Source organism: Schistocerca piceifrons, chromosome 3, assembly GCF_021461385.2.
Source record: "Schistocerca piceifrons isolate TAMUIC-IGC-003096 chromosome 3, iqSchPice1.1, whole genome shotgun sequence".
In the NCBI taxonomy this organism is placed as follows: domain Eukaryota; kingdom Metazoa; phylum Arthropoda; class Insecta; order Orthoptera; family Acrididae; genus Schistocerca; species Schistocerca piceifrons.
In genome coordinates this window covers 493,903,805-493,931,452 of record NC_060140.1, presented here as the reverse complement: position 1 = coordinate 493,931,452, position 27,648 = coordinate 493,903,805, and the positions used below count along the sequence as shown (strand labels likewise).

Sequence of the window (27,648 nt, the reverse complement as noted above, 5' to 3'; positions counted from 1 at the left end):
AGGGTAGGCTCACCCCTCAGCAATGTATATATACAGGAAACCGGTTCCGAGTGTAATCCTTTTTGCCATCGTAGTCAATGGTATCATGACTGAAGTGGGACCTATGGTCTCACTTGCATGGTATGTGGATGATATTTGCCTATATTACAGCCCTACATCATTGTGTACCGCAGAATGCCAATTTCAAGGAGCTATACAGCAAGTACATAACTGGGCCCTGACTCATTCTCCCACGTATTCTCTGCCATGCACTTTTGTTGACTCAGAACTGGTTGTCCACACCCAGAGCTTTAGCCTCAGTAATCAATTACTTCAAGTCATTGTAACATTTTTAGGTCTTTTATATGACAATAAGTTAACAAAGTTACCACATGTATGCCAGCTCAAGGCAGATTGCACAAGGAAAATTAATGCCCTCAGATTTTTCAGTGGCACCTGAAGCGCATAGTGCACAGCGCTTCTATGATCGTACAAGGCTTTGATCCCCCCCCCAGATGACTATTGATGTGTTGCCTGCAGGTCTGCAGCACCATCAGTACTGAGCTCGTTAGACCCTGTCCACCACAGTGGTGTATGGTTGCTAACTGGAGCCTTGTGTGTGAACCCCATATACAGCCTCCTTGCAGAAGCTGGTATCCCATCACTGAGGGTTGGATGCCAGTAACTTTTGGCAAATTATGCAGTGACAATTTGTCAGAGGCCTGCCCTTCCATGTTACTTGACCATTTTTCACAATTAACAGTTCAGGCTGCTTACAAATTGCCCTAAAATGAGTAGTTCAGCCGGCAGGAGTGGCCGTGTGGTTCTAGGCACTACAGTCTGGAGCCGAGCGACCGCTACGGTCGCAGGTTCGAATCCTGCCTCGGGCATGGATCTGTGTGATGTCCTTAGGTTTAATTAGTTCTAAGTTCTAGGCGACTGATGACCTCAGACATTAAGTCGCATAGTGCTCAGAGCCATTTGAACCTGAGTAGTTCAGTTGAGATATGAATGGAGGCTCAATGTGAGGACCCCCATGGTGCCACTCATTCACAAAAACCACTTCTGTGGCCCATAAAGGAACTGCAGATACCCCCATTTAGTTCTTCACATCTACTCAACTGGCTGGTATGTACACAGAGGACCTGAAAGTCAATGACAGGGTGGGATAGTTAAGCTTTTACATAAAAAAGGGGGCTATATTCTGTGCCAAGTGTATGCAGTGTGTACACTGCAGAGTTTGTCGCTATGTCGTGGGCACTGCAATACATTGAAGCTCTTGCAGCAAATAACTTCCTGGTTTGTAGTGACTCCTTGAGCTGCTTATAAGCCATATGTCCGTGTTACCCCACGAACTTTTCCATTGCCAGCATCCTACACCTATTAGTTGACTTCCACATGTCTGAAGCCACTGTAACGTTCATGGGTATTCTAGGAAATGAACTCACTGGAAAATCAGCTAAAGACACAACCACAAGAGACAAAGTTGAACTCAGAGTACTGGTCACAAACCTATAATTGCAACTGAAGCATACAATTTTGATAATTTGGGATATGGAATGGCAGGCTACTAGAACTACTAGAACTCTTCACAAGCTGAAGACAGTCAAAGTTACTACCGAGGTATGGCATATTTGTCTCTCCAAGCCTCTCATAAAGATGCTGTAGAACTGTGGCAACTATGTAGCAGCCACACTAGACTTATCCATGAATTTCTTTTACATCAAGAGGACACCCCTCAAAGCAGCTGTGGACGTCATCTCACGGTAGCCTATATTCTCACACTGTGTGGCGTGCTGGCTGATCTGAGATGAGTCATTAACCTGTCTACCTCCATGCCGCATATACTTGCAGACAATAGTTTTTTGAGTCATCAGTCCATCAGTCTTGACTGGTTTGATGTGACCTGCCACAAATTCCTCTCATGTGCCAAACTTTTCATCTCAGAATTGCATTTACAACCTCATTTATTTGCTGGTTGTATTCCGATCTGTGACTTCATCTACAGATTTTACTGTGTACAGCTCTGTCTAATAGTATCATGATGTCTTAACAGATGTCCTACCATCTTGTCCCTTCTCCTTGTTAGTGTTTTCCATGTATTCATTTCCTCGTTGATTCTCTGGGGAACCACGTCATTTCTACGTTTTCAATCCACCTAATTTTCAACATTCTTCTGTTGCACCACATCTCAGACGCTTAGATTCTCTTGTGTTCCAGATACCCTGCTGTCCATGATTGACAATGCTGTGCTCCAGACGTACATTCTCAGAAATTTCTTCCTCAAAGTAAGACCATCTTTGATATTAGCTGACTTCTCTTGACCAGGAACGTCATTTTTACCAGTGCTAGTCTGCTTTCTATGCCCTCCTTGCTCCATCTGTCATGGGTTATTTTGCTGCCTACTTAGCAGAAATCTTTAACTTCATCTACTTCATGCTCATCAATCCTGATGTTAAGTTTCTCACTGTTCTCACTTATGCTACTTCTCATTACTTTTGTGTTTCTTCGATTTACTCTCAGTCCTTATTCTGTACTTATTAGACTGTTTATTCCATTCAACAATTCGTATAATTCTCCTCCTCTTTTCAGGATAGAAATGTCATCAATGCATCTTATCACTTGTATCCTCTCTCCTGAATATTAATCCCACTCTTGAACCTTTTATTTCTGTAATTGCTTCTTGGATGTATAGATTGAACAGTAGGGGCGAAAGACTGCACCTGTCTTACACCCCTTTTAATCTTAGCACTTAATTTGTTGGTCGTCCAGTATTATTGTTCCCTCTTGACTTTTGTACGTATTGTATATTATCCTCCTTTCCCTATAGTTCACTCCTATTTTTCCCATAATTTTGATCATCTTGCACCAGTTTACATTTCTCTTTGTTGCCAAATCCTATGAACATGTATTGATTTTTCTTTAGCCTTGCATCCATTATCAGGTGCAACATCAGAACTGCCTCTCTCAGGCGTTTACCTTTCCTATAGCCAAACTGATTGTCATCTAGCATATACTCAATTTTCTTTTCCATTCTTCTGTATATTAACACTATGCCATCTGGGGACCCCACAGTGGTTTTGTGCGCAAAATAGCAATCAACGCCCAGTGACACAACAGTGGTGTCATGAGCATAGTATCGCGCAGTGGCCGGCGACAGCACTTTAGTATCTGTTGCATTCTGTTGGTGTTTTGTTTAGGTAACAGTAAGTTACACACGTCGGAAAGTTTTTTGTTTTTATAAGTACTTGAGTCCCTTCATCATGGCAGATGAAAGAGATGATATGATTATTTATTATGAATGCGTGGATGTCTTGTCTGATGTTCCGGACAATTTGGCTGACTGGAAAGAAGGCGTTGGATATTAAAAAAATGAATCGTTGAAGATAGTGAAATATGTCCAAGAAGAATTCGGCGAACGCTACGGTTGCCAATTGATTCGGATGAAAGAGACAAAGAAGACAGTGCACAGTGGTCAGACTTTGATTTCCTGAGGACAGATAAAAAATTTGAAGGATCTCCAGGTCCAAACATATTTCCCAAAGATACACAGTGTGTCGAGGATATCGTGGAATCATATATTGGGAACAATGTATTTGAATATATTAGCAACGAAACCAATAAGCACTACGGTCAAAATTGCAATAGAAGGAAATTGGATAAAAGAAATGCCAAATTTGTTGATGTTGTGGGACACAAACTAAGAAAATGGTTTGGGCTTGCTATCCTTATGGGAATCGTAAAAAGAGAGAGAGAGAAAGAGAGAGAGAGAGAGAGAGAGAGAGAGAGAGAGAAAGGCAAGGATTGATGATTATTGCTCAACGAATCCGTTGATACAAGCACCAATATTTCACAAAACGATGTCCCGCAACCGATTCAGACAAATATTTCCATTTTTATATTTTACTGATAACAACAATAAACTGGATAATGCTGACTGGCTTTTCAAAGTGCAATTTGTAATTAATATTCCAAAAAGTTTAAAGAAACTTTTAATCTAAGTCGAAACATCTCAATTGACGAAGGTATGATACCGTGGCGTGGCTGGTTAAATTTTAAAGCTTACAATCTGTCGAAAATTACGAAATATGGTGTACTGATTTGGATGCTGTGTGGTTTGAGTATGGGGTACATTTCCTCATTCAAGATATATTCCGGCACTGGACAGCCTGTAGTAAAAACAGTGATGGAACTATTGACACCTTCTTATGGAAAGTGGCCTCACCTCTACATGGATAATTATTATAATTGTGTAGAACTTGCAGAGAAGTTACTTGAAAAGAAAATTCAAGTTTGTGGAACGATACGGCAAAATAGAGGGTTTCCGGAAAAATTAAAGTGTGCAAAAGTCAACGTGTTTGAAGCTTGTCATCAACAGAAAGGTGTACACGCATGGGTATGGAGAGCTCCAAAAACTAAAATGATACAAATAATCTCTACAGTACATAACACCTCTTTGACTGACACTCAAAGAAAATGTAGAAAAACTAATTACACAAAAAAAACCTGAAATATATGAAAGGAGTGGATCGGACAGTCCAATATTTGAGTTATTACCCTGTATACAGAAAAATTATAAAATGGTCAAAAAAAGTTTGCATGTACTTCTTTAATTGCAAATTCTTTAATGCATTCTGTACATGCCAGTATTTCAGTACAGAACATGACTGTCTCAGGTTTCACGATTTTTTTATTGAAAGTGTGTGATTCATGGATAAAAGACCATGTACCTGCTTCTGAGCAAAACTTGGAAATTGCCACTACGTCGCGTACGTCTCATCATGATTTGGTGGACAGACTTTCCGATCACATAAAGCAACGCCAACAAATACTTATTTCCAAAACGAGTAAACAAAAACAATGAAACTGCCATGTATGTTCCAAAATAAAAAAAGGACAACAAACAACTTAATGTGCAAGTTTTGTGGAGTTGTGTTACATCTTGGAGACTGTTTTGCTGCATATCATATGAAAGAGAAATACTAACAAGGGAACCTCCCCATCGCACCCCCCCTCAGATTTACTTATAAGTTGGCACAGTGGATAGGCCTTGAAAAACTGAACATAGATCAATCGAGAAAACAGGAAGAAGTTGTGTGGAACTATGAAAAAAATAAGCAAAATATACAAACTGAGTAGTCCATGTGCACGATATGCAACATCAAGGATAGTGTGAGCCTATGAGCGCCGTGGTCCCGTGGTTAGCGTGAGCAGCTGCGGAACGATAGGTCCTTGGTTCAAGTCTACCCTCGACTGGAAATTTTAATTTTTTATTTTCGCAAAGTTATGATCTGTCCGTTCGTTCATTGACGTCTCTGTTCACTGTAAGAAGTTTAGTGTCTGTGTTTTGCGACCGCACCGCAAAACCGTGCGATTAGTAGACGAAAGGACGTGCCTCTCCAATGGGAACCGAAAACATTTGATCGCAAGGTCATAGGTCAACCGATTCCTCCACAGAAAAACACGTCTGATATATTCTATACGACACTGGTGACGGCGAGTGTGCCACATGACAGGAATATGTTGTCGATCCACCTAACTTGTACACTTCGCGAACGGGTAAAAAGATTCAGCTACTTTGCCCGATTTAGGTTTTCTTGTGGATGTGATAATCACTCCCAAAAAAGTGATGAAAATAAGAGTTTGTCACATAAACTGCAACAAATGAATGCAATAGTTTCACAGTCGCACAGTTTTCCCTGTGCTTTGTCAAAACAAATGTTTTTAACGTTTTCAAATTTTTCCGTTTAGGTGTATCGTCCCCATACTACGGCGCAGTTACCTCGCATCGGACGGACGGACGGACAGATAATAATTGTCTGAAAATAAAAAAATAAACTTTTCACTTGAGGGAAAACTTGAACCAAGGACCTCCGTTCCGCAGCTGCTCACGCTAACCACGAGACCACGGCGCTCATGGGCTTAGGCTATCCTTGGTGTTTCGTATCTTGGGCATGGTCTACTCAGTTTTTGATCTGTGTTCAGTTTTTCAAGGCCTATCCACTGTGCCAACTTATAACTAAATCTGAGGGGGGTGCGATGGGGAGGTTCCCTTGTAAGTACCAAAGATGCAAATAAACAAATATATGAAACAAACACATTTTTTATTTATTTACATATGTATATCTTCGAAATTTCGTGAAAGTAGGGGAAAAGGGTTGAGAACTTATGAGAACTAACAATGAGATTAGTAAAACTTAACAATTTATAATGTCCTGATAATGTCATGAATGGCTGGCAACAAGCCAAGTAATCTGAATTATTGCTGCTGGCGCCTAGCGAATAAACTTGTATAAGACGTGCTGACGGTAAAGAGTTAATCTTGTCAGCAACTTGGGTGCATGAGCTGGTAAGCTGATTGTGCAATCATTCTCTTACTTGTTGGCTCTTGCTATCTTCGGAATTGTGTGGATGGTGTTTCTCCAAAAAGCCTGATGATGGTTTGTTGCGTCTCATAGATTCTACGCACCAGTGTGAATAGTCGTTGTGTTGCCACTTCCCCCACAGATTTTAGAAATTCCAATGGAATGTCATTTATCCTCTGCCTTATTTGATCTTGAGGCTTCCAAAGCCCTTTTAAATTCTGATTCTAAAACTGGATCTATATCTCCTCTAAATCATTTCCTGTTTCTTCTTCTATAAAGCAGACAAGTGTTCCTCTCAGAGAGATCTTCAGTGTAGTCTCTCCACCTGTCTGCTCTCACTGTGGATTTGACTGTGGAATTCCCATTGCACCCTTAATGTTACCACCCTTGCTTTTATTTTCATGGAAGGCTGTTTTGACTTTTCTATATGCCGAGTCTGTTCTTCCAACAATCATTTCTTTTTATGTTTTATCTTTTGTGCAGCCACTTTGCATTAGCTTCCCTAGTCTTCCTGTTTATTTAATTCGTAAATTACTTGTATTTCTGTATTCCTGAATTTCCCTGCAAATTTTTGTACTTCCTTTTTTCTTCAGTCAGCTGAATTATTTCTTCTGTTATCCATCGTTTCTTTGCAGTTGCCTTCCTTGTGACTACGGTTTTCTTTCCAACTTCCCTGACTGCTCTTTGTAGAGATGTCAATTCCTTTTCAACTGAACTGCGTACTGAGCTATTCCTGATTGCAGTATCTATAGCTGAAGAGAACTTCAAGCATCTCTCTTCATTCCTTAGTACTTCGGCATCCCACTTCCCTGCATATTGATTCTTCATGACTAATCTCTTAAAGCTTCAGCCTACTCTTCAACACTACTACATTGGGGTCTGAGTTTATATCCTGGGTACGCCTTACAATCCAGTATCTGATTTTGGAATCTCTGTCTGACCATGATGTAATTTATCTGAAATCTTCCTGTTTCTACCGATGTTTTCAGACTATACCTCCTCCTCTTGTGCTTCTTGAACAGAGTATTCAGTGTTGCTAGCTGAAATTTATTGCAGAACTCAATTAGTCTTTCTCCTCTCTCATGCCTATGTGAAGCCCATATTCTTTTGTAAACCTTTATTCTGCTCCCTCCCACACAACTGCATTCCAGTCCCCCATGACTAATTAGATTTTCATCTCACTTTAAGTACTCTAATTACCCATTCAGTATCCTCTTATACCTCTCTCTCTCTCTCTCTCTCTCTCTCTCTCTCTCTCTCTCTCTTGTCTCCATTGTCTGTGACATCAGCATGTATACCTGAATTAATGCTGTTGGAGTTGGTTTGCTGTCCATTCTGATGTGGACAACCCTATCACTGAATTGTTCACAGAAACTCACTCTCTGCGCTACCTTCCTATTCATAATGAATCCTACTCCCATTATACCATTTTCTGGTGCTGTTGATATTATGCTGTACTCATCTGACCAGAAATCCATGCCTTCTTTCCATTTCACATCACTGAGCCCTACTATATCTAGATTGAGCCTTTGTATTTCCCTTTTCAGATTTTATAGCTTCTCTACCACATTCAAACTTCTGACATTCCATGCCTCAGCTCATAGAATGTTACCCTTTTGTTGGCTATTCGATCTTTTTGTCATGGTTTTCTTCCCTTTGGCAGACCCCTTCCAGATGTCCGAATGGGGGACCAGTCCAGAATCTTTTGCCAATGGGGAGATTATCATGACACTTTTTCAGTTACAGGCCATATGTCCTTTGGATACATATTGTCTGTTAAATGCAGTGGTTTCCATTCTCTTCCACATCTTCACACCATTGATCATTGCTTATTCTTCCACATTTAGGGAGAGTTTCCCACCCCAAGGGCAAAAGAGTGCCCTGAACCTGTCTGTTACTCTGCCACCCTTGATAAGGTCATTGGCATAATAAGGGTGACTTCTTATGCCAGAAGTCTTTGGCTGACAGTGCTGATGATTTTTATTCAGAATTTAACCATTGATGGCATTCGAACCTGAGACTGAGGACATTCTGATTTTTAATCAAAGACACTACCCCTACACCATGGTTGTGTAGTTACTACTTATATAGCTTTATTTATGGCAAGGCACGATTCGGGCTTTTATCCATAATATTTTGCTAAAGAGAATTAGGTAGCGATAGTGAAAGGCAGTGGGAATAGTCTTGTTGTGGACTGTGCTTGTGGTATAGGCAGTGGCTTGGATATAAATGCTGCTCAAATTAAGTTCGCTAACGTTCACTTTGTGCAGTTGTTCTGCTGTGATGCGTGTTAGTATGGCACTTGAGAGGGTGCTGATGAGTGCTAACAGTGCACACATTTTGGAGGTGCCTGTTGAGAGTATTTGTAGCTCAATCTACACTTCACATATCCTATACCTGAATAGGATAAGTGACAGTATAATAGGTGGATCTGGACTCACTCAAGGCCAAATTATGGTTCTACTGTGTAGAAGGCCTAAAATGTTTTCAGTATGAAGTCAGGTAGGACATTCGTTGCTTGAGGAAAGATCCTTTAATGCTAGAAGTATGTTCAGTAAATTGGGAGTGCAGATCAGAAAGTACAGAAAGCTCATTTCCTCAAAATAGAGTACACGAATTGCTAATAGATCATGGCAAAGATTATCTGCATCTCCAAGCATTATTTCTGCAGAGAAGAAATACTATGGCTACCTCTAGAGGTGTACATATTACCTGATTCCTGTGCAAGGAGTTCATTGTAGAAGTGGGAGTGGCCATTTCTGCCAAGTGTAATCTTCCATTTAAAAGAGTTGACTTATCAAAAAAACTGTAGACATCAAATATTTAAAGGCTGTGCAGAAGTGTTTGAATTTTAAAGGAAATAGTTCTTAAGAAAGACATGAAACTGATTTTGTATAGGGATTTCAATATAAAGTTTCGGGGTTGCTCTCCAGAGAAAAGAATGTTAATGGTCTTAATTGACTCTCACAGCCTGTTACAGGTTGTGTACAAAGATTTATTTAATTGCACTCCCAAGCTCCGATAGTCAGTAAATTAAAGACAAGTGTACATAAAAAATTATTTTATTACAAAATGTTTCATACATTTAGGGTTATTTTTCAATGAAATCACTGTAACGATTGAGGCATTTGTCATACCTTTGTGTAAACTTTCCCATACCCTCTTCACAAAATGTTGCCACCAATATTGAAATAAATCTCCACAAAGTTTTTTGTAGCCTAAATGTTCAATAACGATAAGAGTGGAGGGAAGATATTGAAACTGCCATAAATTTTATAAACAAGGGACTAATTGTGGACCTACAGTTTTCTCTCACCATATGTCAACGTGTTGAACAAATTTGTGTATTGCATTCTTGACCCATTTCATCGTATGTAGCAGTTCAGCCACCATTAAATTTTTGATGCCATTGATGCACAACACCATCTCTTGTGAAATTTTCTCCTTTCACACAGCTCATTCTTAGATGAATTTCTGCTACACTGTACCCTTCTGCTGGTGTGAAATGAATAACGCTTTGTAGCTCACGTTTGCCAGGAACATCAGTTGATGTGATTGTTTTTATTTGACTAAAGCTCAGCACAGACCGAATTCTTAAACTTTAACAATAACAGAACGCTTTATGTGGGAAATAGACAGTTACGTAGTGTGCCCAAAATGTGCTTACAGCTCGCCTAGCATTTGTGCTTTGCAGTTAGAGATTGGCGGGGGAGGGGGGGGGAGGTACACCTTGTATTTTCCAACTAGAGTTCAAGGATACAGACGTACGATCATTGACAATACCTTTATAAATTGTTCTCTTGTTGAAGGACGTAGTGTGAGAAAAATTAATAACAGCATGTCAGGTTGTGATGAACAGGTGACAATATGAGGGTGTGTAAACCCCCCCCCCCCCCCCCCCACCAAATTGTTTACCTTATCCCCTTCAAAATATTTCCATTGCAACTAATACATATGTTCCACCAGTGCTTCCACTGTTCAAAACATTTTTTTGCAGTTATCTTTAGAAATGGCTAAAAGCTCCTCCCTCATTTTTATCTTGGCTTCTTTAGTGTTGTCAAATTGGTATCCTTTCATGCCCCTTGTCATGCGTGGAAACAGAAATAGTCACACGGAGCAACGTCAGGCTAGTAAGGTGTGTGCGCTCCAGCAGAACCATGCCTTTCTTAGCCAAAAACTAACAGAGATGGTCGTATGCGAGGGTACATTGAAGTGGTGGAAGAACTGGTCTCCTGTCAGCCAAAAATTGGGTCATCTTTGATTAACACTCTTGCACAATCTTCCTAAAACTTTCAAATAAAAAGTTTGATGTACAGTGTGACCTGTGGGAACAAACTCTGAATGAATTACACCCTTGACATCAGAAAAGCAAATCAGCATTGTTTTGATGTTTGATTTGACTTGATGACTTTTTTACTTTGGACGGGGTGATGATGAGGTCTCCCATTGGCTGGATTGTTGTTTCAAAGCACAGTGTGTTTCAACTCAACATTCTTTTCAATTCTCAGTCAGAACCCGAGGAACAAACTTGGCAGCAATGCTTTTCATTCCCCAATCTTCCGTTAAAATTCGCTGAACCGAGCTCCAAGTTGTCTGTCGACAGTCCGTGAGCACAAGCTGTCAAATTTTTTTAATATTTTCTTCCATTTGGGCTGTTGATGGACGTTCAAAACGAGGTTTGTCATCAATTGACGTGGCGCCATTTTTAAATCAACCAAACCACTCTTACACTTGAGTTTTTCCCATAGCGCCATCTTGGTAAGCTGTTTTCAACATTAAAACAGTTTCAGCAGCATTTTTACCAAGTAGAAAACAAAATTTCACAGCTGCACATTGTTCACTTAAACTTTCCATCATAAAACACCAAACAAGAACAAAACAGCGTTAGCAAAAGCTATCGCTGCAGATGATCAGAACAAGCCAGGTTGATAACACAGGCTGCAGTGAGTTGCGCTATACACACCTAGCAGCAGAAATGCATATTATACAAGCTCCGCTCACTGCAGTGTCATTCTGGTTTTCTTTTTTGGGGGGGAGGGGGGTGGCAGCAGTTACCCCTCTTGTACTATGCCAATGGTCTTGCTGCAGTGGTAACACCAGTTCACATCAGATCACCAAACTATAGTGCTGTTGGTCTTGGCTAGCATTTGGATAGGTGGCAAGCCGGTTGCACTCAGCCCTTGTGTGGCCAGTTGAGGAGCAACTTGATTGTGAATTAGTGACCCCCATCACAAAAACTGACAATGGCCAGGAGAGTGATGTGCTGACCATATGCCCATGCCCCTCCATAGTAACATCCTGTTTATGCGCATTGGCTGGGGATGACATGGCGGTCGGTCAGTACCGTTAGGCCTTCCGCGGCGTGTTTGGACGGAATTTAGTTTTAGATTAGTCTTATCCCATAGTAGTTAGCAAAGATTTAGAGATAAGGGTCCACTTGACGTTTAAAGCCAATCTCAGAAGGAAACTTAGCAAAATGTCTACAATACAGACAACTTGAATAATGTATGAAATATATTTCTTTGATAGCAGTTTCCCGCAAAAAAATTGCAGGCAGACTTGCAGTACTAATGAGCAACCGATGTGAATAACTAGTGACATTAGAATGTCGTGTAGGAGGAAACAGAAACTGAATCGTAATATGAAGGACAGCCAGACCTCTGTAGCAGTTTCACTTCAGACTACACTGCAAAGTGCTGAGGAATGTCATCAGACATGATAAAAGAATGCACTGCATCAAGAGAATAAATAGCTCTCAGAATAAAGGAAACAAACAAATACGAAATGGAATTAACATTCTTAAAGAGTAAAGACTCCCATGCCTTTGAAATTTGAAGTAGGATTGTGAACATCAGTGTAGCAAACATTAGTTTTGTATAGTCTGATTTAAAGTAGTTGTCACTTGACGTTTGCGCTGCGAAGTTGCGGCGTTGTCACGTCAAGCACTGGCTGGAGGCAGCCTCCTCAGCGCATTGCTACCCCCGGCGATAGAAAATCGTTTTAAAGCCTGTGTCTTCTAGATGGGTAGATCACATAACTAATGAGGAAGTATTGAATAGGATTGGGGAGAAGAGAAGTTTGTGGCACAACTTGACCAGAAGAAGGGATCGGTTGGTAGGACATGTTCTGAGGCATCAAGGGATCACCAATTTAGTATTGGAGGGCAGCGTGGAGGGTAAAAATTGTAGGGGGAGACCAAGAGATGAATACACTAAGCAGATTCAGAAGGATGTAGGTTGCAGTAGGTACTGGGAGATGAAAAAGCTTGCACAGGATAGAGTAGCATGGAGAGCTGCATCAAACCAGTCTCAGGACTGAAGACCACAACAACAACAACATCTTCTACAAATAGTAAGTAAAAAATTTCAAACCCACATATGATGTATATCTCTACAATGTCTCTCAATCTGTCAAATATCTATTCTTAATTTTAATTAGGACAAGAGTTACGTTATTTTGTTTGAAACAGTTTAAATTCTCGATTTCGCAAACAGCTTCTAACTTATCACGTCATTACTGAAAAACTATTGATGTCACAGCAAACTATTTTTTTTTCATCATTACCAGAGTAATGCACTCTGCAAAGAATCCTTAAAAGTTTTCGTAGTGCATTACGTTTCCTGTATATAAATTTCTGAAAACAGCGTTTTTAATCAACCCTATCAGTACTGAGCTCGAAACAAGTATGACGTTTAAAATCTCTATCTCCTATAAACATTATGTAAATATTTTGAAATTTATGTACAGAATCGGTCTCAGTGGTATCTATAAGCATATCAAATATCTTTTCTTAATTTTAATTAGGGCCGTTGTTACATTAACTATTGAAGTGTGAGAAATTTTCGCTTCCGTAAAAGTTTTCTTCTTTAGATTGCAAATCTCGAAAACTCTTACACAAATTGAATAACATCTTGGTGTGTATACAAAATGAAATAGAATTAAAATTCAGTCTAACTTACAGTAAGGAGATGACGAGAGCTGGCCAAACAGTATTTCTTAGTCTCACAACAAGAATAAGAATTAATCGAAATAAATTCACATACACAATATTTAATGGCAGTAAGTACAGTACACACTAATCAGACAATGCGAAAATACCGCTTAATTCAGAGTCAGAGTCAGTGGAACTATCCACGTCGCTGCTTGTATTGACAGATATAATCAAGTCTTTGACACTTTGTTGTAAGATACCTTCATTGTTCCGTGCGTCCTGTATGACTCCTTCTGCCAGTCTTCTGATGTCACAATTTCAACTGCCTCTTTCAAAAGGTGTTGCACTTCGGTTAACGTGAATTTATTATTTTCTGCAGCAATATGCCGTTTAACCTGAGCCCATATCAGCTCTTTTGCATTGAAATGGCAATGGAAAGGAGGCAATCTGAGCACTTTATGCCCGCAATTTTTTGCTACTTCATCCACAATGTAAATAGAGTTCTTTGGCTTGTATTGCGATACAAGTTCTAATAAGTCTGCCCTTGTCAAATTACTGTCGAACTGTACCTTATGTTTCTGTAACCAGCTAACAATGTCATTTTTCCTCGTTGCCTTTGTGGTTGCTTTATCTTGTATTACTGAGTGATACAGAGCGTTATCCATAATGACAGAGTTTTTTTTGTTAAGTTCTGGAGCACACAGTCTTCAAACCATTTCACAAAAGTATTGTGGTTCGTCTCTTCATGGTAGTCGGAGGTCTTATTTGAACTGAATAGCAGCAGACAATTTCGAATGAAACCTTTTGAATTTCCGCCATGTACCACAACTATCCTTTTTCCTCTGCCGATCGGAGCTGCCATACTATCGCTGATGGTATCGTCTGTCCAGCCTTTGTTTAAACTGTGTACTACATTCACTCACGTTTCATCAAACCAAACGATATCATCAAAATTCGTCCCCACTAATTCTCTAAGAAAGCGGCATCGCCAGGCTGCAATATCTTAGCATTCTATTAGTAACTTTCTGCCAGAGATGGATTTATAGCGGAATCCTAACATTTTCATGAGTCGTAACAAAGACGATTTACTACCCTGGAACAGGTCAGCCGCTGTGAGGGTAGCATGTAGTTTTTTGAGTGTTGGATACTACTTCCTCGAATAAAATGCGTATATTTGACGACGAATGGCATCTTCCTGAAAAGAGTTAAGTTTTGTGACCCTCTTCTCTAGTCGCCTCGTTTTCCCAGGTGTCTCCAATTTAGATGATTCACTTGAGCCTTCTTTCGTGAATTTCTCCTTGCAGATTCTTATTACTGATCGTTTGTTAACTTGCAGAGCAGCTACAGTTCGCTCCACCACCTTATCCAAAGGAATGAGAGGCCCTCCTGCATCTCTCTCTCTCTCTCTCTCTCTCTCTCTCTCTCTCAAAATAGTCCCTTAAGGAACATATGTATTCACGTGTATAACAACGCCATGTCCGCCACTTTTGGAGGTTTCCGAGGAGTGTGTAGCCTTGGCCTCCCTCTCTTGCGACTGCTTTCATCAGACATCGTAAACATGCGAAGCTATAAGTCACTCAAATCTCTCACCCGCACGTCTACAACAGCTCGCTAAGGACTGGCTGTCACAATGCCTTAGTCAGCTCAGCAGAGCGAAGTGGCAACGCAGTGGCAGCCGACAGCGCCGTCTGCCATTGGTTTATTGGTAGCGGGAGCCCTGCAGCCCGTTGCCTGTCAAGTGACAACTTCTTCAAATCAGACTATAATTAGTCACCTGTTCAATGTATGTTTCAAGTTTGTTCAGTTTTCTGACAGATTGAAATAATGTTTAGTGAAACCATCTTATAAAAATGGCGAATGAAATAATGTAAAAAATTACCAGCCAGTTTCTTTGTTAAGTGTTTTCAAAAGTTTTCAATCAAACATCTCAATTCACATAATTTGCTGCCAGACTCACAGTTTAGCTTTAGGAAAGGAGCAGAAACAGAAAATGCCGTTTTGTTTTGTGTGTGAGGCACTAACAGGGCTAAAAAGGAGATGGACAAGAGGTGTTTTCTTTGATTTAACAAAAACATTTATTTGTGGAATACAACGGTATTTGGGAAAAAGTTCAGCAATGGTTCATTTCATATATGGAAAGTTGGAAGCAAAAGATTGTCCACCAGTGTTAACAAACAGGGAAGAGGCACGAATCTGACTAAGGTCATGTAAAATCTCGGAGTGCCACAGGGTTCTGTTCTGGGTCCATTGCTTTTCTTGATATACAGAGACCTGTCGTGAAACATTACAGATGACATAAAATTGTTTTGTTTGCAGATCACAATTGCTACTTTGAAAGATATGAAATGTAATATAAATGATTTGGCTAGTAGAGAGGAATATCATCAGCATTTGGCTTACAGAGAATAGATTACCAGTTAATTGTATAAAATGGAATTCTCACATTTTCTGATACAGTACTCTTGTAAAAGCAAAATTTTACTGTCTGAAGTTGGTCATACAGTGAGTGAAGTTGACCATTTTAAATTGTTTGAAATGGTGCTAGGTTGGTTGCTTTCCTGGAAGTGCCGAGATCTTATGCAGAAATGAGTGCTGCTACCTTCACCTTGGGAATGATTTTAATTGAAATTCAGAGGCTTGTTAACTTTGCTTACTTTTGCTCTGTTTTCTTGTGTGGTGTTATACTTTTGGGCAGCTCTGTACGGTTGCCAGGAATATGCATAGCTCAGAAAAACTCTACCATCCCCACACATACATTACGTCATAGGACTTGTTATTCACAATACTGACTCATTCAGAAGAAACTGCAACATTAATTCAGTGAATACTGCAGAGAAAAACAATATTTATTTGGATAACACTTCCTTACGCATTGTGCAAAAAGGTGTGTCCTGTTCATCGGGTTTCATTTTCAGCAGGCATCCAACAGAACTGGGGGTGGGGGAGTGATAAACCCCAAGTATTCAAGTGAAAAGTTGAAAGGTTTCTTTGTGGCACCCTACTCCTATTCTGTACAGGAATTCCTTACTGACTGAGTCCATGATGAAGTCGTCGTGGGTACTGATGGATGGATAAATAAATAAAATATTTTCATTGGCTGCATTGTTAATGCTCCAGCTGCCTTTTTTCTGTAACTTGTAGCTCCTTTTTTTTCACATTTACATGTATAACAAACATACTTGTAGCTTCACTGATAACAGTGTAGCATGTTGAAAACCAAAATACATCTTGACATTAATAAAGCTATATGTAAAGGTAATGGTTGCTGTATTTCTTCAAGTAACCCATTGAGATACTTTGTGATGAAGAAACATTACCAAAATACTTATATTTTTCTGAGCACTAGTAGTGGAATTGATGACGATTGTTTCTGAGGTAACAAACTTAAACGGGACAAACAACATAGTTGTGCTCTGTTACAGAAAAGCAATCCAGTTACACAGTTGTAGCAAAACTGTAGATACTGATTCAATTACTGTCTTAAAGTTGGCTTCTCAGTGGAAGCAGTGTTTTTTATGTTTTGTTTTTCTTCCGTTCAAGGAACATCCAACAGTAAACATTCATTTTTTAAGCAATGCCAAGAAAAGAAAGAAGAGACATTTCTACAAGAAAAAACTACCTCTGTTCACACAACGAGCAGGAGGAACAGACTGTCATTATCGAATAACCACAGCGTGCTGAATGAAATGGATCTGTCCTCCTCGGAAGCAGAGACCAGTGCAGTGTCACAGATAACTCAAGTGATAGACAGTGAAACCACTCGAAGCTCAAAAGTCTGCAAGAGCCCTGAGAAACTCAAAGCAAAAGGTAGTGAAAATTAAATGTGTTTTATGTCCTTTTGTTGTATTGAGTCTCTTTATTTCAGTCTTCTCCTTCTACTACTTCTTTGCTTTTATTTGTTGACTTTCCTAAGCCTTTCTGAATATTGTTTCGTATTATCTTGTTATCATTCAGTTACTTGATTCATAATATAAATATTTTTTTAGCTTGATGAATTTTTAGTAACTGAGTTCTGTTTTTCACTTAGAATGTTTGAGATTGGCACCAGTTTTCACAAAGAAAACGACAAAAAAACTGAAACCAGATGCAGACAGTATCTTGGCAAAAAAGTCGTTTTTAGAAAGTGGAGTACCCGAAACACTCAAGAAGACTGTAGAACTTAGTCGCCTGTAAGTATTTCAGATCTTGATGTATGTTAAAACTAATCACATCTTAAGTTTGTTTACACGATGCTTGTTGATTCTTCAACATTTCAGCTATGCTGTGATGATTATCTTTTTATCCCTTCCATTATTCATGGGCAGTCAATGAGAGATCGAGGTTAAATGTTCTTGATCCATCATAGAAAGACTTGTGTGTATGCCTCAGATTTACTTCTTTTTCTGTGTAGTACATTTTTAGGTCATTTTACTCTGTCCATCTTTTTCCAGGGACTATGTTTCGTTCCTCAAGTGCGATTCCAAAAGGCCTACAATGCATGCTCTGTCATAATCCCCACATTGGGTTCATAAATTTTCCAGTCATGTCTTTTTATAAAATGTTTTTATTGCTTAAGATTTTATGCTGTGTTGTAAAGGTTAAATTAATTATTTGTATTGGTAGCACTGTCAAAAACAGTATCATATCGTTTCATTGTATAAACACACGTTGTATGTTGAAGTGCAAACTTTTTCAGAGAAAAAGTGACTTTCAACCTTTCTTATGGTTCTTATATCTTAATTTTCTCCCCAAGGCCTTCTTTCTTTCTTTCTTCGGTCCATTTTGGTTGGTATGGTTTTGGTTCCATCTCTGGAGTAAACTTCAACTTATAAATTTTGCTTCTGAATGTACCCCTGTCTGATATGTTTATTACATCAATTTTTATTTTTGTCAAATCCTTCTTAACTTCAGTTACTCAGGATATTGATGCTTTAAGTGATGTCACATAGTCCAATAGACATTTATTTACTCTGTTCCCGGGTAATCTGCCTAGGTGGCCATAGAACTTCATTTGTCGCTTTCTGACGTCAGTTTCGATGTTGGATACTTTTTCTGTTGTCTTGATAGTTTGCTGTCTGTATCCATCTTGTGTGTACCGTGGTCCCAGAATTTATCCAATAATCGTTTTCTCTACTTTCCTAATTTCTTGTAAATCTAGTTTTCAATTCAGTGAGTGTGTTTCACTTGCATGCGTGACTATCGGTTTGATTTCTGGGTTGTAGTGTCTGATATTGGTGCCTTTTGACAGGCATTTTTTGCTATATCAATTTGAAACAAGTCCGGAAGCTTTCTTGATTTTCTGCAATCTATTTTATTGTGCTAGTTTTTCAAGTCCTGTGGGTTGATTAATTTTAGCTAGATACTTAGTCTTTGACTTTGTTGATTTCACCATAATTTGTTTTAAATTGCAGAATATCTAACTTCGATCGCATGAATTTAGTCTTGTTAAAGAAGATTTGCAGCCCAACCTGCTCAGCACATTCTTTGAGAGTTTCGATTTGTTCTACTGATGTTTCATCACTGTCAATTAGAATCACTAAGTCATCTGTAAATGCTAAATATGGAACATTCAGTGTTCCTTGACCTCTCCCTAGTTCGATTAGCTTCCAGAAGTTTTATTTTTTTAGTTCAGTTTCCAATTCTTTCATTACTTAGTTGAAAAATATGTTGAATAATAGTGGCAGTTCCCATCTCCATGTCATACTCCTGTTTTAAATGAGAATGGTTCCAAAATTTTGTCTATGAATTTAATTTTTGGTTTGGTTTCTGACAGTGTTTGTTTGATCGATTTTCGGGTTTTGGCGTCAGGTCCGTGTTCTTGTAGAATATTGCATAGGATTGTCTGTCTATAGAATCATATGATTTTTTAAACTCAACAAATGTGCAGACTATTGATATCGACCTGATTGCTTTAATTTGTAAAATAGTTTCAAGATAACAGATTTGTTCCAGGCATAATCTATTAGGTCGAAAGCCTGCTTGGTAATCTGAAACTGTATGTCCTAGTTGTCCTTACGCCCTCTTTAGGAGACACGCAGATAAAATTGTGTACGTGACTGGCAAAAGTGAAATGCCTCTGTAGTTGTTTGCATCTGATCTCTCTCCCTTTGGATGAATAAGTGCACATTTCCAATCCTCTGGAATATTTTCTGCTGCGCGGAATGGCCGCACGGTTTGGGGCGTCATGTCACGGACTGTGTGGCCCCTCCTGCTGGAGGTTTGAGTCCTCTCTCGGACGTGGGTGTGTGTGTGTGTGTGTGTGTGTGTGTGTGTTGTTCTTAGTATAAGTTAGTTTAAGTAGTGTGTAAGTCTAGGGACCAATGACCTAAGCAGTTTCATCCCTTAGCAATTCACACATATTTGAAAATTTTGAATATTTTCTGTCTGCCGAATTTCTTGGATGATTTGATTGATTTCTTTTGTGAATAATTTAGAAGTTTTGAGAAATATTTGCCTAATTCTTGACAATTTTCTTTGTTTGTGCCAGTTTTCCATTTTGTTTCCTGAAACAGAGGTTTCATGGAGTGTATCCTTTGATTTGTTTTGCAAATGTTTTATAAAAGTCGTCTGTTTTGTGGTTCCTAAAATCATCTTCAGTTTAGTTTAGCTGTTCATTAAAATATTTTCTTTTAGTTTGTCTAAGTGTTTTAGCTGTTTGTTTTCTGACTTTGAAAACTTTGTTGTTTGGTTTCTGATTTGTCACAATTGTGTTTTAAGGGGGTTCGTTGTCTCTTCTATTGCATTGTCACAATTTGAATTGCACCATGGGTGTTTGCATTTTTTCTTAAATACGACCAGTGCTCTTGCTTTCTGTATAATTTTTGTTCAGAAATCTCTTCATTTGTTTGTAGGTCGTTTTTCCCGTACTTCTGTAATTTTTGATTCTTGGATTTTTTTCAAACCAAATTTGAGAATTAGTGGTATTTTCCTTTGGTGTTTCGTTTTTGTTGTGAGTTTAATTTTGACTCTGGTAAGGTAGTGGTCAGAATCTATATTTACCCCTATGCGGACTTGAACATCATGTATTTCTTTTTGGAAATCATAGGAGACCGCAACAGGGTGTATTTGAAATTTACCTATCTGAAGGATCAGGGATCGCCACTTTTTTTGTTTCTTAGAGTTCTTTCGAAGTGATGTTGATATGATTTTTAGTTTGTTTTGTTGGCACAACTGAATGAGCCTGACGCCATTCTTGTTCATGAAATTAGTGTTCAGGGTAATTGCTGACTGTTTATATATGTATATTTCCTATCTTTGCCAATTTGTGCATTGAAATCACCAAGAACAATTTTTACGCCATCCTTCGGAATTTTGGACATTTAAGCTTCAAGTTGTTCCCAAAATTTTTCTGTCTTAAGGTTTTTTTGTTGTTGTCAGTGTAGGTAGGTGTGTGAACATTAAAAGTTGTATGTGTTTTGTTATTGTGCTTAATTCGCATGGACATTAGCCTGTTGCTGATTTGATTTACATCTGTAACAGAGTCAAGGGTGTCCTTATTCACAAAAAAGGTCATGTCAAATAATACAGCTCCTTTGCATATTTTCTTATCTGTTTGGCTTTTAAAGATACAGTAGTTGTAATCTGTTGTTTCCAAATTGGTGAATCAAGTCTCTTGAAGTGCAAGGACTTGAATTGCCTATGTGTTGAGTTCTGTATTAAGATTCTGTAACTTACCAGTCTGAACAAGTGTTTGGATGTTAAAAGTGCCAATACATGTGTGAGATTATCGTGGAAATTTACCAGAGAACTCAGTCTTCCACTGTCATACGAGCCCAAGCTCCCCAGAAGCATGTATCTTGGTTGTGGCCATAGGGTGAGTGGATTGACCACCTGGAATAATGTTAATATTACTTGTATGAATTGTTCTGCTTGTAATTAGGTTCCATCTAAATCACGCGGGTTGGGTAAACCAAGGTTTTTTAATGAGGTGTTACTTCTCCCCCTCCTCCTTTCTCAACTGGGCTTGGAACTGGTTTAGCCAGAGTTTTACTACTACTACTATTACTATTTTGAGCCTCGTTGTCAGTGAAGAGAACACCTGATGAGGTTTGAACATGTTTCATGGTGACTTGTTTTTCCACTCCTTTAATAAAGGTTTATTAAGCCATAAGCCCATGACCAGCTATATTATTTAGAAGCAAGTTCCTTAAAGTAAGGTCAGTCTCAATATACAAATGTGCATGTAATAGTTAATTGTGCACTTGGCAGTCTGATTAATTAAAATGTGTGTGTTTTTCAGTGCAGAAGAACAGGAACAAGTTTTGCCTATATTTCCTGCCATCTCTCACATTCAGCAGCTGGACAGTGAAGATATTTGGAAGCTGCCTTGTGTTGCTTTGCCATTAAAGAGTGGTGTACAAGAATTGAATGAAGCAAATTACAGCAGCAAGATTTGGTTACTAAGAGAACTTGTTGAAGTTAATAAAGATCGTGTCATCGTAAACTGTAGAGAAAAGCACACATTTCCTTGTGATATTTTGTGCAAAATTGTATCGGACATTAAATCACAGAACTCAGATTTACCAGTCCGTAGGTTATTCAAAAATTTGACAAATAAATACATTTTGGGGAAAGGAGGTGATAACAAAGAACAAAATACTGACATAAGGAAAAAGAAGAAAAGACTTAGGAACAGAAAGTCAAAACAGCATGAAATACAGAAACTTCAAAAAATAAATGACCCTGAACCAACTATCAGCTGGTGTGAAAAATACAAGCCAGTAAATAGCAATGAAGTGTTAGGCACAAAAAGGATGGCTGTGCAACTGAAGAAGTGGCTTGAAAGTTGGAAGTTGCGTAGCAAGGATACAAAAAAGCAAAATAAAAAAATAAGAAATGGTATATTCTGAATTATTTTGACATTTTTGTAAAGTAGTATTTATTTTGTATTAAAAGTTGTCATTATTTCCACAGGTGCTTCAAGTAGTGATGAGGAATTTGAATATTCAGAATCAAGTGGTGGTTCTGATTTTAACAAAGCAGCTATATTGTTGGGTCCACATGGTTCTGGAAAAACAAGTTCTGTGTATGCAGTAGCCAATGAACTAGGATTTGAAGTAAGTTTGTGTAGATTTTATTTTCTATAGTGTAATAGTTTCCTACAAAAATTAGAATATTTAGGGAGTACACATATACTATATGACTGAATGAAGTGAAATTGAAATTTGGAAAAGGAATGTTACTTTTGAAGGAAAGATGATATTCCATATTAAATGCTATGATAGACCATTGTGAATTTAGGAGGACAGGCAGTATGGCACGTTTTGATTTTTGTCCATACTGTATTGTTTACCAACATTTAATATTTCATTTTTGGCAGTTGTTTAGTTTGCACTTACTGTTAGCAGGTGATGAGGTTTATAACTGTTGACCGTGATGACAAAAAGACTTTGATTGCCACATACTGGATGGTGAGTTCCTGTTAAACAGTTGAATTCCTCCAGTTAAGGTAATGTGATCTTTGAGCACTTTGATCTCTGAGTCTCCAGTGTATTGTGCAATATGAATAAAATTTTAGATGATTGAATTCAATTTGTACGGCATGGAATCTCTTCCAGAAGACTTCTTTTTTTTATTATATATATATATATATATATATATATATATATATATATATATATATATATATATAAAAAACAAAGATGAGGTGACTTACCGAACGAAAGCGCTGGCAGGTCGATAGACACACAAACAAGAACAGGAACAAGTTTTGTCTACATTTCCTGCCATCTCTCACATTCAGCAGCTGGACAGTGAAGATATTTGGAAGCTGCCTTGTGTTGCTTTGCCATTTTATATATAATTTTTCCCACTTGGAATGTTTCCTTCTATATATATATATATATATATATATATATATATATATATATATATATATATATATATATATATATATATATATATATATATTCCTCAGTAACATGATGTTGCATGTGGCTTACACTTAACTTTTGGCAACCTGAAAAATTGACTTGACCTTTACAGTGAGTTTTCCTGCATTCTACGTTGTCTTGAATCCATCTTACATACTGATATTTCGAACCATCTACACAATTCTTTACTTCTACCAACCCTTCAACTGCATTTTGTAGCTATGACTCACATTCTAAAACATGCCCACCCATTTTCTCTCTTCAATATATATATAATTTTTCCCACTTGGAATGTTTCCTTCTATATATATATATAATGGAAGGAAACATTCCACGTGGGAAAAATTATATATAAAAACAAAGATGAGGTGACTTACCGAACAAAAGCGCTGGCAGGTCGATAGACACACAAACAAACACAAACATACACACAAAATTCAAGCTTTCGCAACAAACTGTTGCCTCATCAGGAAAGAGGGAAGGAGAGGGGAAGACGAAAGGAAGTGGGTTTTAAGGGAGAGGGTAAGGAGTCATTCCAATCCCGGGAGCAGAAAGACTTACCTTAGGGGGAAAAAAGGACAGGTATACACTCGCACACACGCACATATCCATCCACACATACAGACACAAGCAGACATATTTAAAGATAAAGAGTTTGGGCAGAGATGTCAGTCGGGGCAGAAGTGTAGAGGCAAAGAAGTTGTTGAAAGACAGGTGAGGTATGAGTGGCGGCAACTTGAAATTAGCGGAGATTGAGGCCTGGCGGATGACGAGAAGAGAGGATATACTGAAGGGCAAGTTCCCATCTCCGGAGTTCGGATAGGTTGGTGTTGGTGGGAAGTATCCAGATAACCCGGACGGTGTAACACTGTGCCAAGATGTGCTGGCTGTGCACCAAGGCATGTTTAGCCACAGGGTGATCCTCATTACCAACAAACACTGTCTGCCTGTGTCCATTCATGCGAATGGACAGTTTGTTGCTGGTCATTCCCACATAGAATGCATCACAGTGTAGGCAGGTCAGTTGGTAAATCACGTGGGTGCTTTCACACGTGGCTCTGCCTCTGATCGTGTACACCTTCCGGGTTACAGGACTGGAGTAGGTGGTGGTGGGAGGGTGCATGGGACAGGTTTTGCATCGGGGGCGGTTACAAGGATAGGAGCCAGAGGGTAGGGAAGGTCGTTTGGGGATTTCATAGGGATGAACTAACAGGTTACGAAGGTTAGTTGGACGGCGGGAAGACACTCTTGGCGGAGTGGGGAGGATTTCATGAAGGATGGATCTCATTTCAGGGCAGGATTTGAGGAAGTCGTATCCCTGCTGGAGAGCCACATTCAGAGTCTGGTCCAGTCCCGGAAAGTATCCTGTCACAAGTGGGGCACTTTTGTGGTTCTTCTGTGGGGGATTCTGGGTTTGAGGGGACGAGGAAGTGGCTCTGGTTATTTGCTTCTGTACCAGGTCGGGAGGGTAGTTGCGGGATGCGAAAGCTGTTTTCAGGTTGTTGGTGTAATGATTCAGGGATTCCGGACTGGAGCAGATTCGTTTGCCACGAAGACCTAGGCTGTAGGGAAGGGACCGTTTGATGTGGAATGGGTGGCAGCTGTCATAATGGAGGTACTGTTGCTTGTTGGTGGGTTTGATGTGGACAGACGTGTGAAGCTGGCCATTGGACAGGTGGAGGTCAACGTCAAGGAAAGTGGCATGGGATTTGGAGTAGGACCAGATGAATCTGATGGAACCAAAGGAGTTGAGGTTGGAGAGGAAATTCTGTAGTTCTTCTTAACTGTGAGTCCAGATCATGAAAATGTCATCTCATCAATAAATCTGTACCAAACTTTGGGTTGGCAGACTTGGGTAACCAAGAAGGCTTCCTCTAAGCGACCCATGAATAGGTTGGCGTACGAGGGGGCCATCCTGGTGCCCATGGCTGTTCCCTTTAATTGTTGGTATGTCTGGCCCTCAAAAGTGAAGAAGTTGTGGGTCAGGATGAAGCTGGCTAAGGTGATGAGGAAAGAGGTTTTAGGTAGGGTGGCAGGTGATCGGCGTGAAAGGAAATGCTCCATCGTAGCGAGGCCCTGGACGTGCGGAATATTTGTGTATAAGGACGTGGCATCAATGGTTACAAGGATGGTTTCCGGGGGTAACAGATTGGGTAAGGATTCCAGGCGTTCAAGGAAGTGGTTGGTGTCCTTGATGAAGGATGGGAGACTGCATGTAATGGGTTGAAGGTGTTGATCTACGTAGGCAGAGATACGCTCTGTGGGGGCTTGGTAACCAGCTACAATGGGGCGGCCGGGATGATTGGGTTTGTGGATTTTAGGAAGAAGGTAGAAGGCAGGGGTGCGGGGTGTCGGTGGGGTCAGGAGGTTGATGGAGTCAGGTGAAAGGTTTTGCAGGGGGCCTAAGGTTCTGAGGATTCCTTGAAGTTCCGCCTGGACATCGGGAATGGGGTTACCTTGGCAAACTTTGTATGTGGTGTTGTCTGAAAGCTGACGCAGTCCCTCAGCCACATACTCCCGACGATCAAGTACCACGGTCGTGGAACCCTTGTCCGCCGGAAGAATGACGATGGATCGGTCAGCCTTCAGATCACGGATAGCCTGGGCTTCAGCAGTGGTGATGTTGGGTGTAGGATTAAGGTTTTTTAAGAAGGATTGAGATGCAAGGCTGGAAGTCAGAAATTCCTGGAAGGTTTGGAGAGGGTGATTTTGAGGAAGAGCAGGTGGGTCCCGCTGTGACGGAGGACGGAACTGTTCCAGGCAGGGTTCAATTTGGATGGTGTCTTGAGGAGTCGGATCATTAGGAGTAGGATTAGGATCATTTTTCTTCGTGGCAAAGTGATACTTCCAGCAGAGAGTACGAGTGTATGACTGTCCTACACTCGTACTCTCTGCTGGAAGTATCACTTTGCCACGAAGAAAAATGATCCTAATCCTACTCCTAATGATCCGACTCCTCAAGACACCATCCAAATTGAACCCTGCCTGGAACAGTTCCGTCCTCCGTCACAGCGGGACCCACCTGCTCTTCCTCAAAATCACCCTCTCCAAACCTTCCAGGAATTTCTGACTTCCAGCCTTGCATCTCAATCCTTCTTAAAAAACCTTAATCCTACACCCAACATCACCACTGCTGAAGCCCAGGCTATCCGTGATCTGAAGGCTGACCGATCCATCGTCATTCTTCCGGCGGACAAGGGTTCCACGACCGTGGTACTTGATCGTCGGGAGTATGTGGCTGAGGGACTGCGTCAGCTTTCAGACAACACCACATACAAAGTTTGCCAAGGTAACCCCATTCCCGATGTCCAGGCGGAACTTCAAGGAATCCTCAGAACCTTAGGCCCCCTGCAAAACCTTTCACCTGACTCCATCAACCTCCTGACCCCACCGACACCCCGCACCCCTGCCTTCTACCTTCTTCCTAAAATCCACAAACCCAATCATCCCGGCCGCCCCATTGTAGCTGGTTACCAAGCCCCCACAGAGCGTATCTCTGCCTACGTAGATCAACACCTTCAACCCATTACATGCAGTCTCCCATCCTTCATCAAGGACACCAACCACTTCCTTGAACGCCTGGAATCCTTACCCAATCTGTTACCCCCGGAAACCATCCTTGTAACCATTGATGCCACGTCCTTATACACAAATATTCCGCACGTCCAGGGCCTCGCTGCGATGGAGCATTTCCTTTCACGCCGATCACCTGCCACCCTACCTAAAACCTCTTTCCTCATCACCTTAGCCAGCTTCATCCTGACCCACAACTTCTTCACTTTTGAGGGCCAGACATACCAACAATTAAAGGGAACAGCCATGGGCACCAGGATGGCCCCCTCGTACGCCAACCTATTCATGGGTCGCTTAGAGGAAGCCTTCTTGGTTACCCAAGTCTGCCAACCCAAAGTTTGGTACAGATTTATTGATGAGATGACATTTTCATGATCTGGACTCACAGTTAAGAAGAACTACAGAATTTCCTCTCCAACCTCAACTCCTTTGGTTCCATCAGATTCATCTGGTCCTACTCCAAATCCCATGCCACTTTCCTTGACGTTGACCTCCACCTGTCCAATGGCCAGCTTCACACGTCTGTCCACATCAAACCCACCAACAAGCAACAGTACCTCCATTATGACAGTTGCCACCCATTCCACATCAAACGGTCCCTTCCCTACAGCCTAGGTCTTCGTGGCAAACGAATCTGCTCCAGTCCGGAATCCCTGAACCATTACACCAACAACCTGACAACAGCTTTCGCATCCCGCAACTACCCTCCCGACCTGGTACAGAAGCAAATAACCAGAGCCACTTCCTCGTCCCCTCAAACCCAGAATCCCCCACAGAAGAACCACAAAAGTGCCCCACTTGTGACAGGATACTTTCCGGGACTGGACCAGACTCTGAATGTGGCTCTCCAGCAGGGATACGACTTCCTCAAATCCTGCCCTGAAATGAGATCCATCCTTCATGAAATCCTCCCCACTCCGCCAAGAGTGTCTTTCCGCCGTCCACCTAA

General features: G+C 40.3%; 1 protein-coding gene across 2 annotated transcripts in view; it reads left to right on the top strand.

Moving 5' to 3' along the window:
- Positions 1-27,648, top strand: part of LOC124787921 (ATPase family AAA domain-containing protein 5) — a 146,812-nt gene that overhangs the window by 59,646 nt on the left and 59,518 nt on the right. For both annotated transcript variants that reach the window (XM_047254908.1, XM_047254909.1), the window contains exons 4-7: positions 16,816-17,082; positions 17,303-17,444; positions 21,494-22,092; positions 22,168-22,310. In XM_047254908.1, coding sequence (XP_047110864.1) covers positions 16,816-17,082; positions 17,303-17,444; positions 21,494-22,092; positions 22,168-22,310 — 1,151 coding nt within the window. The remainder of the gene's footprint in view (positions 1-16,815; positions 17,083-17,302; positions 17,445-21,493; positions 22,093-22,167; positions 22,311-27,648) is intronic.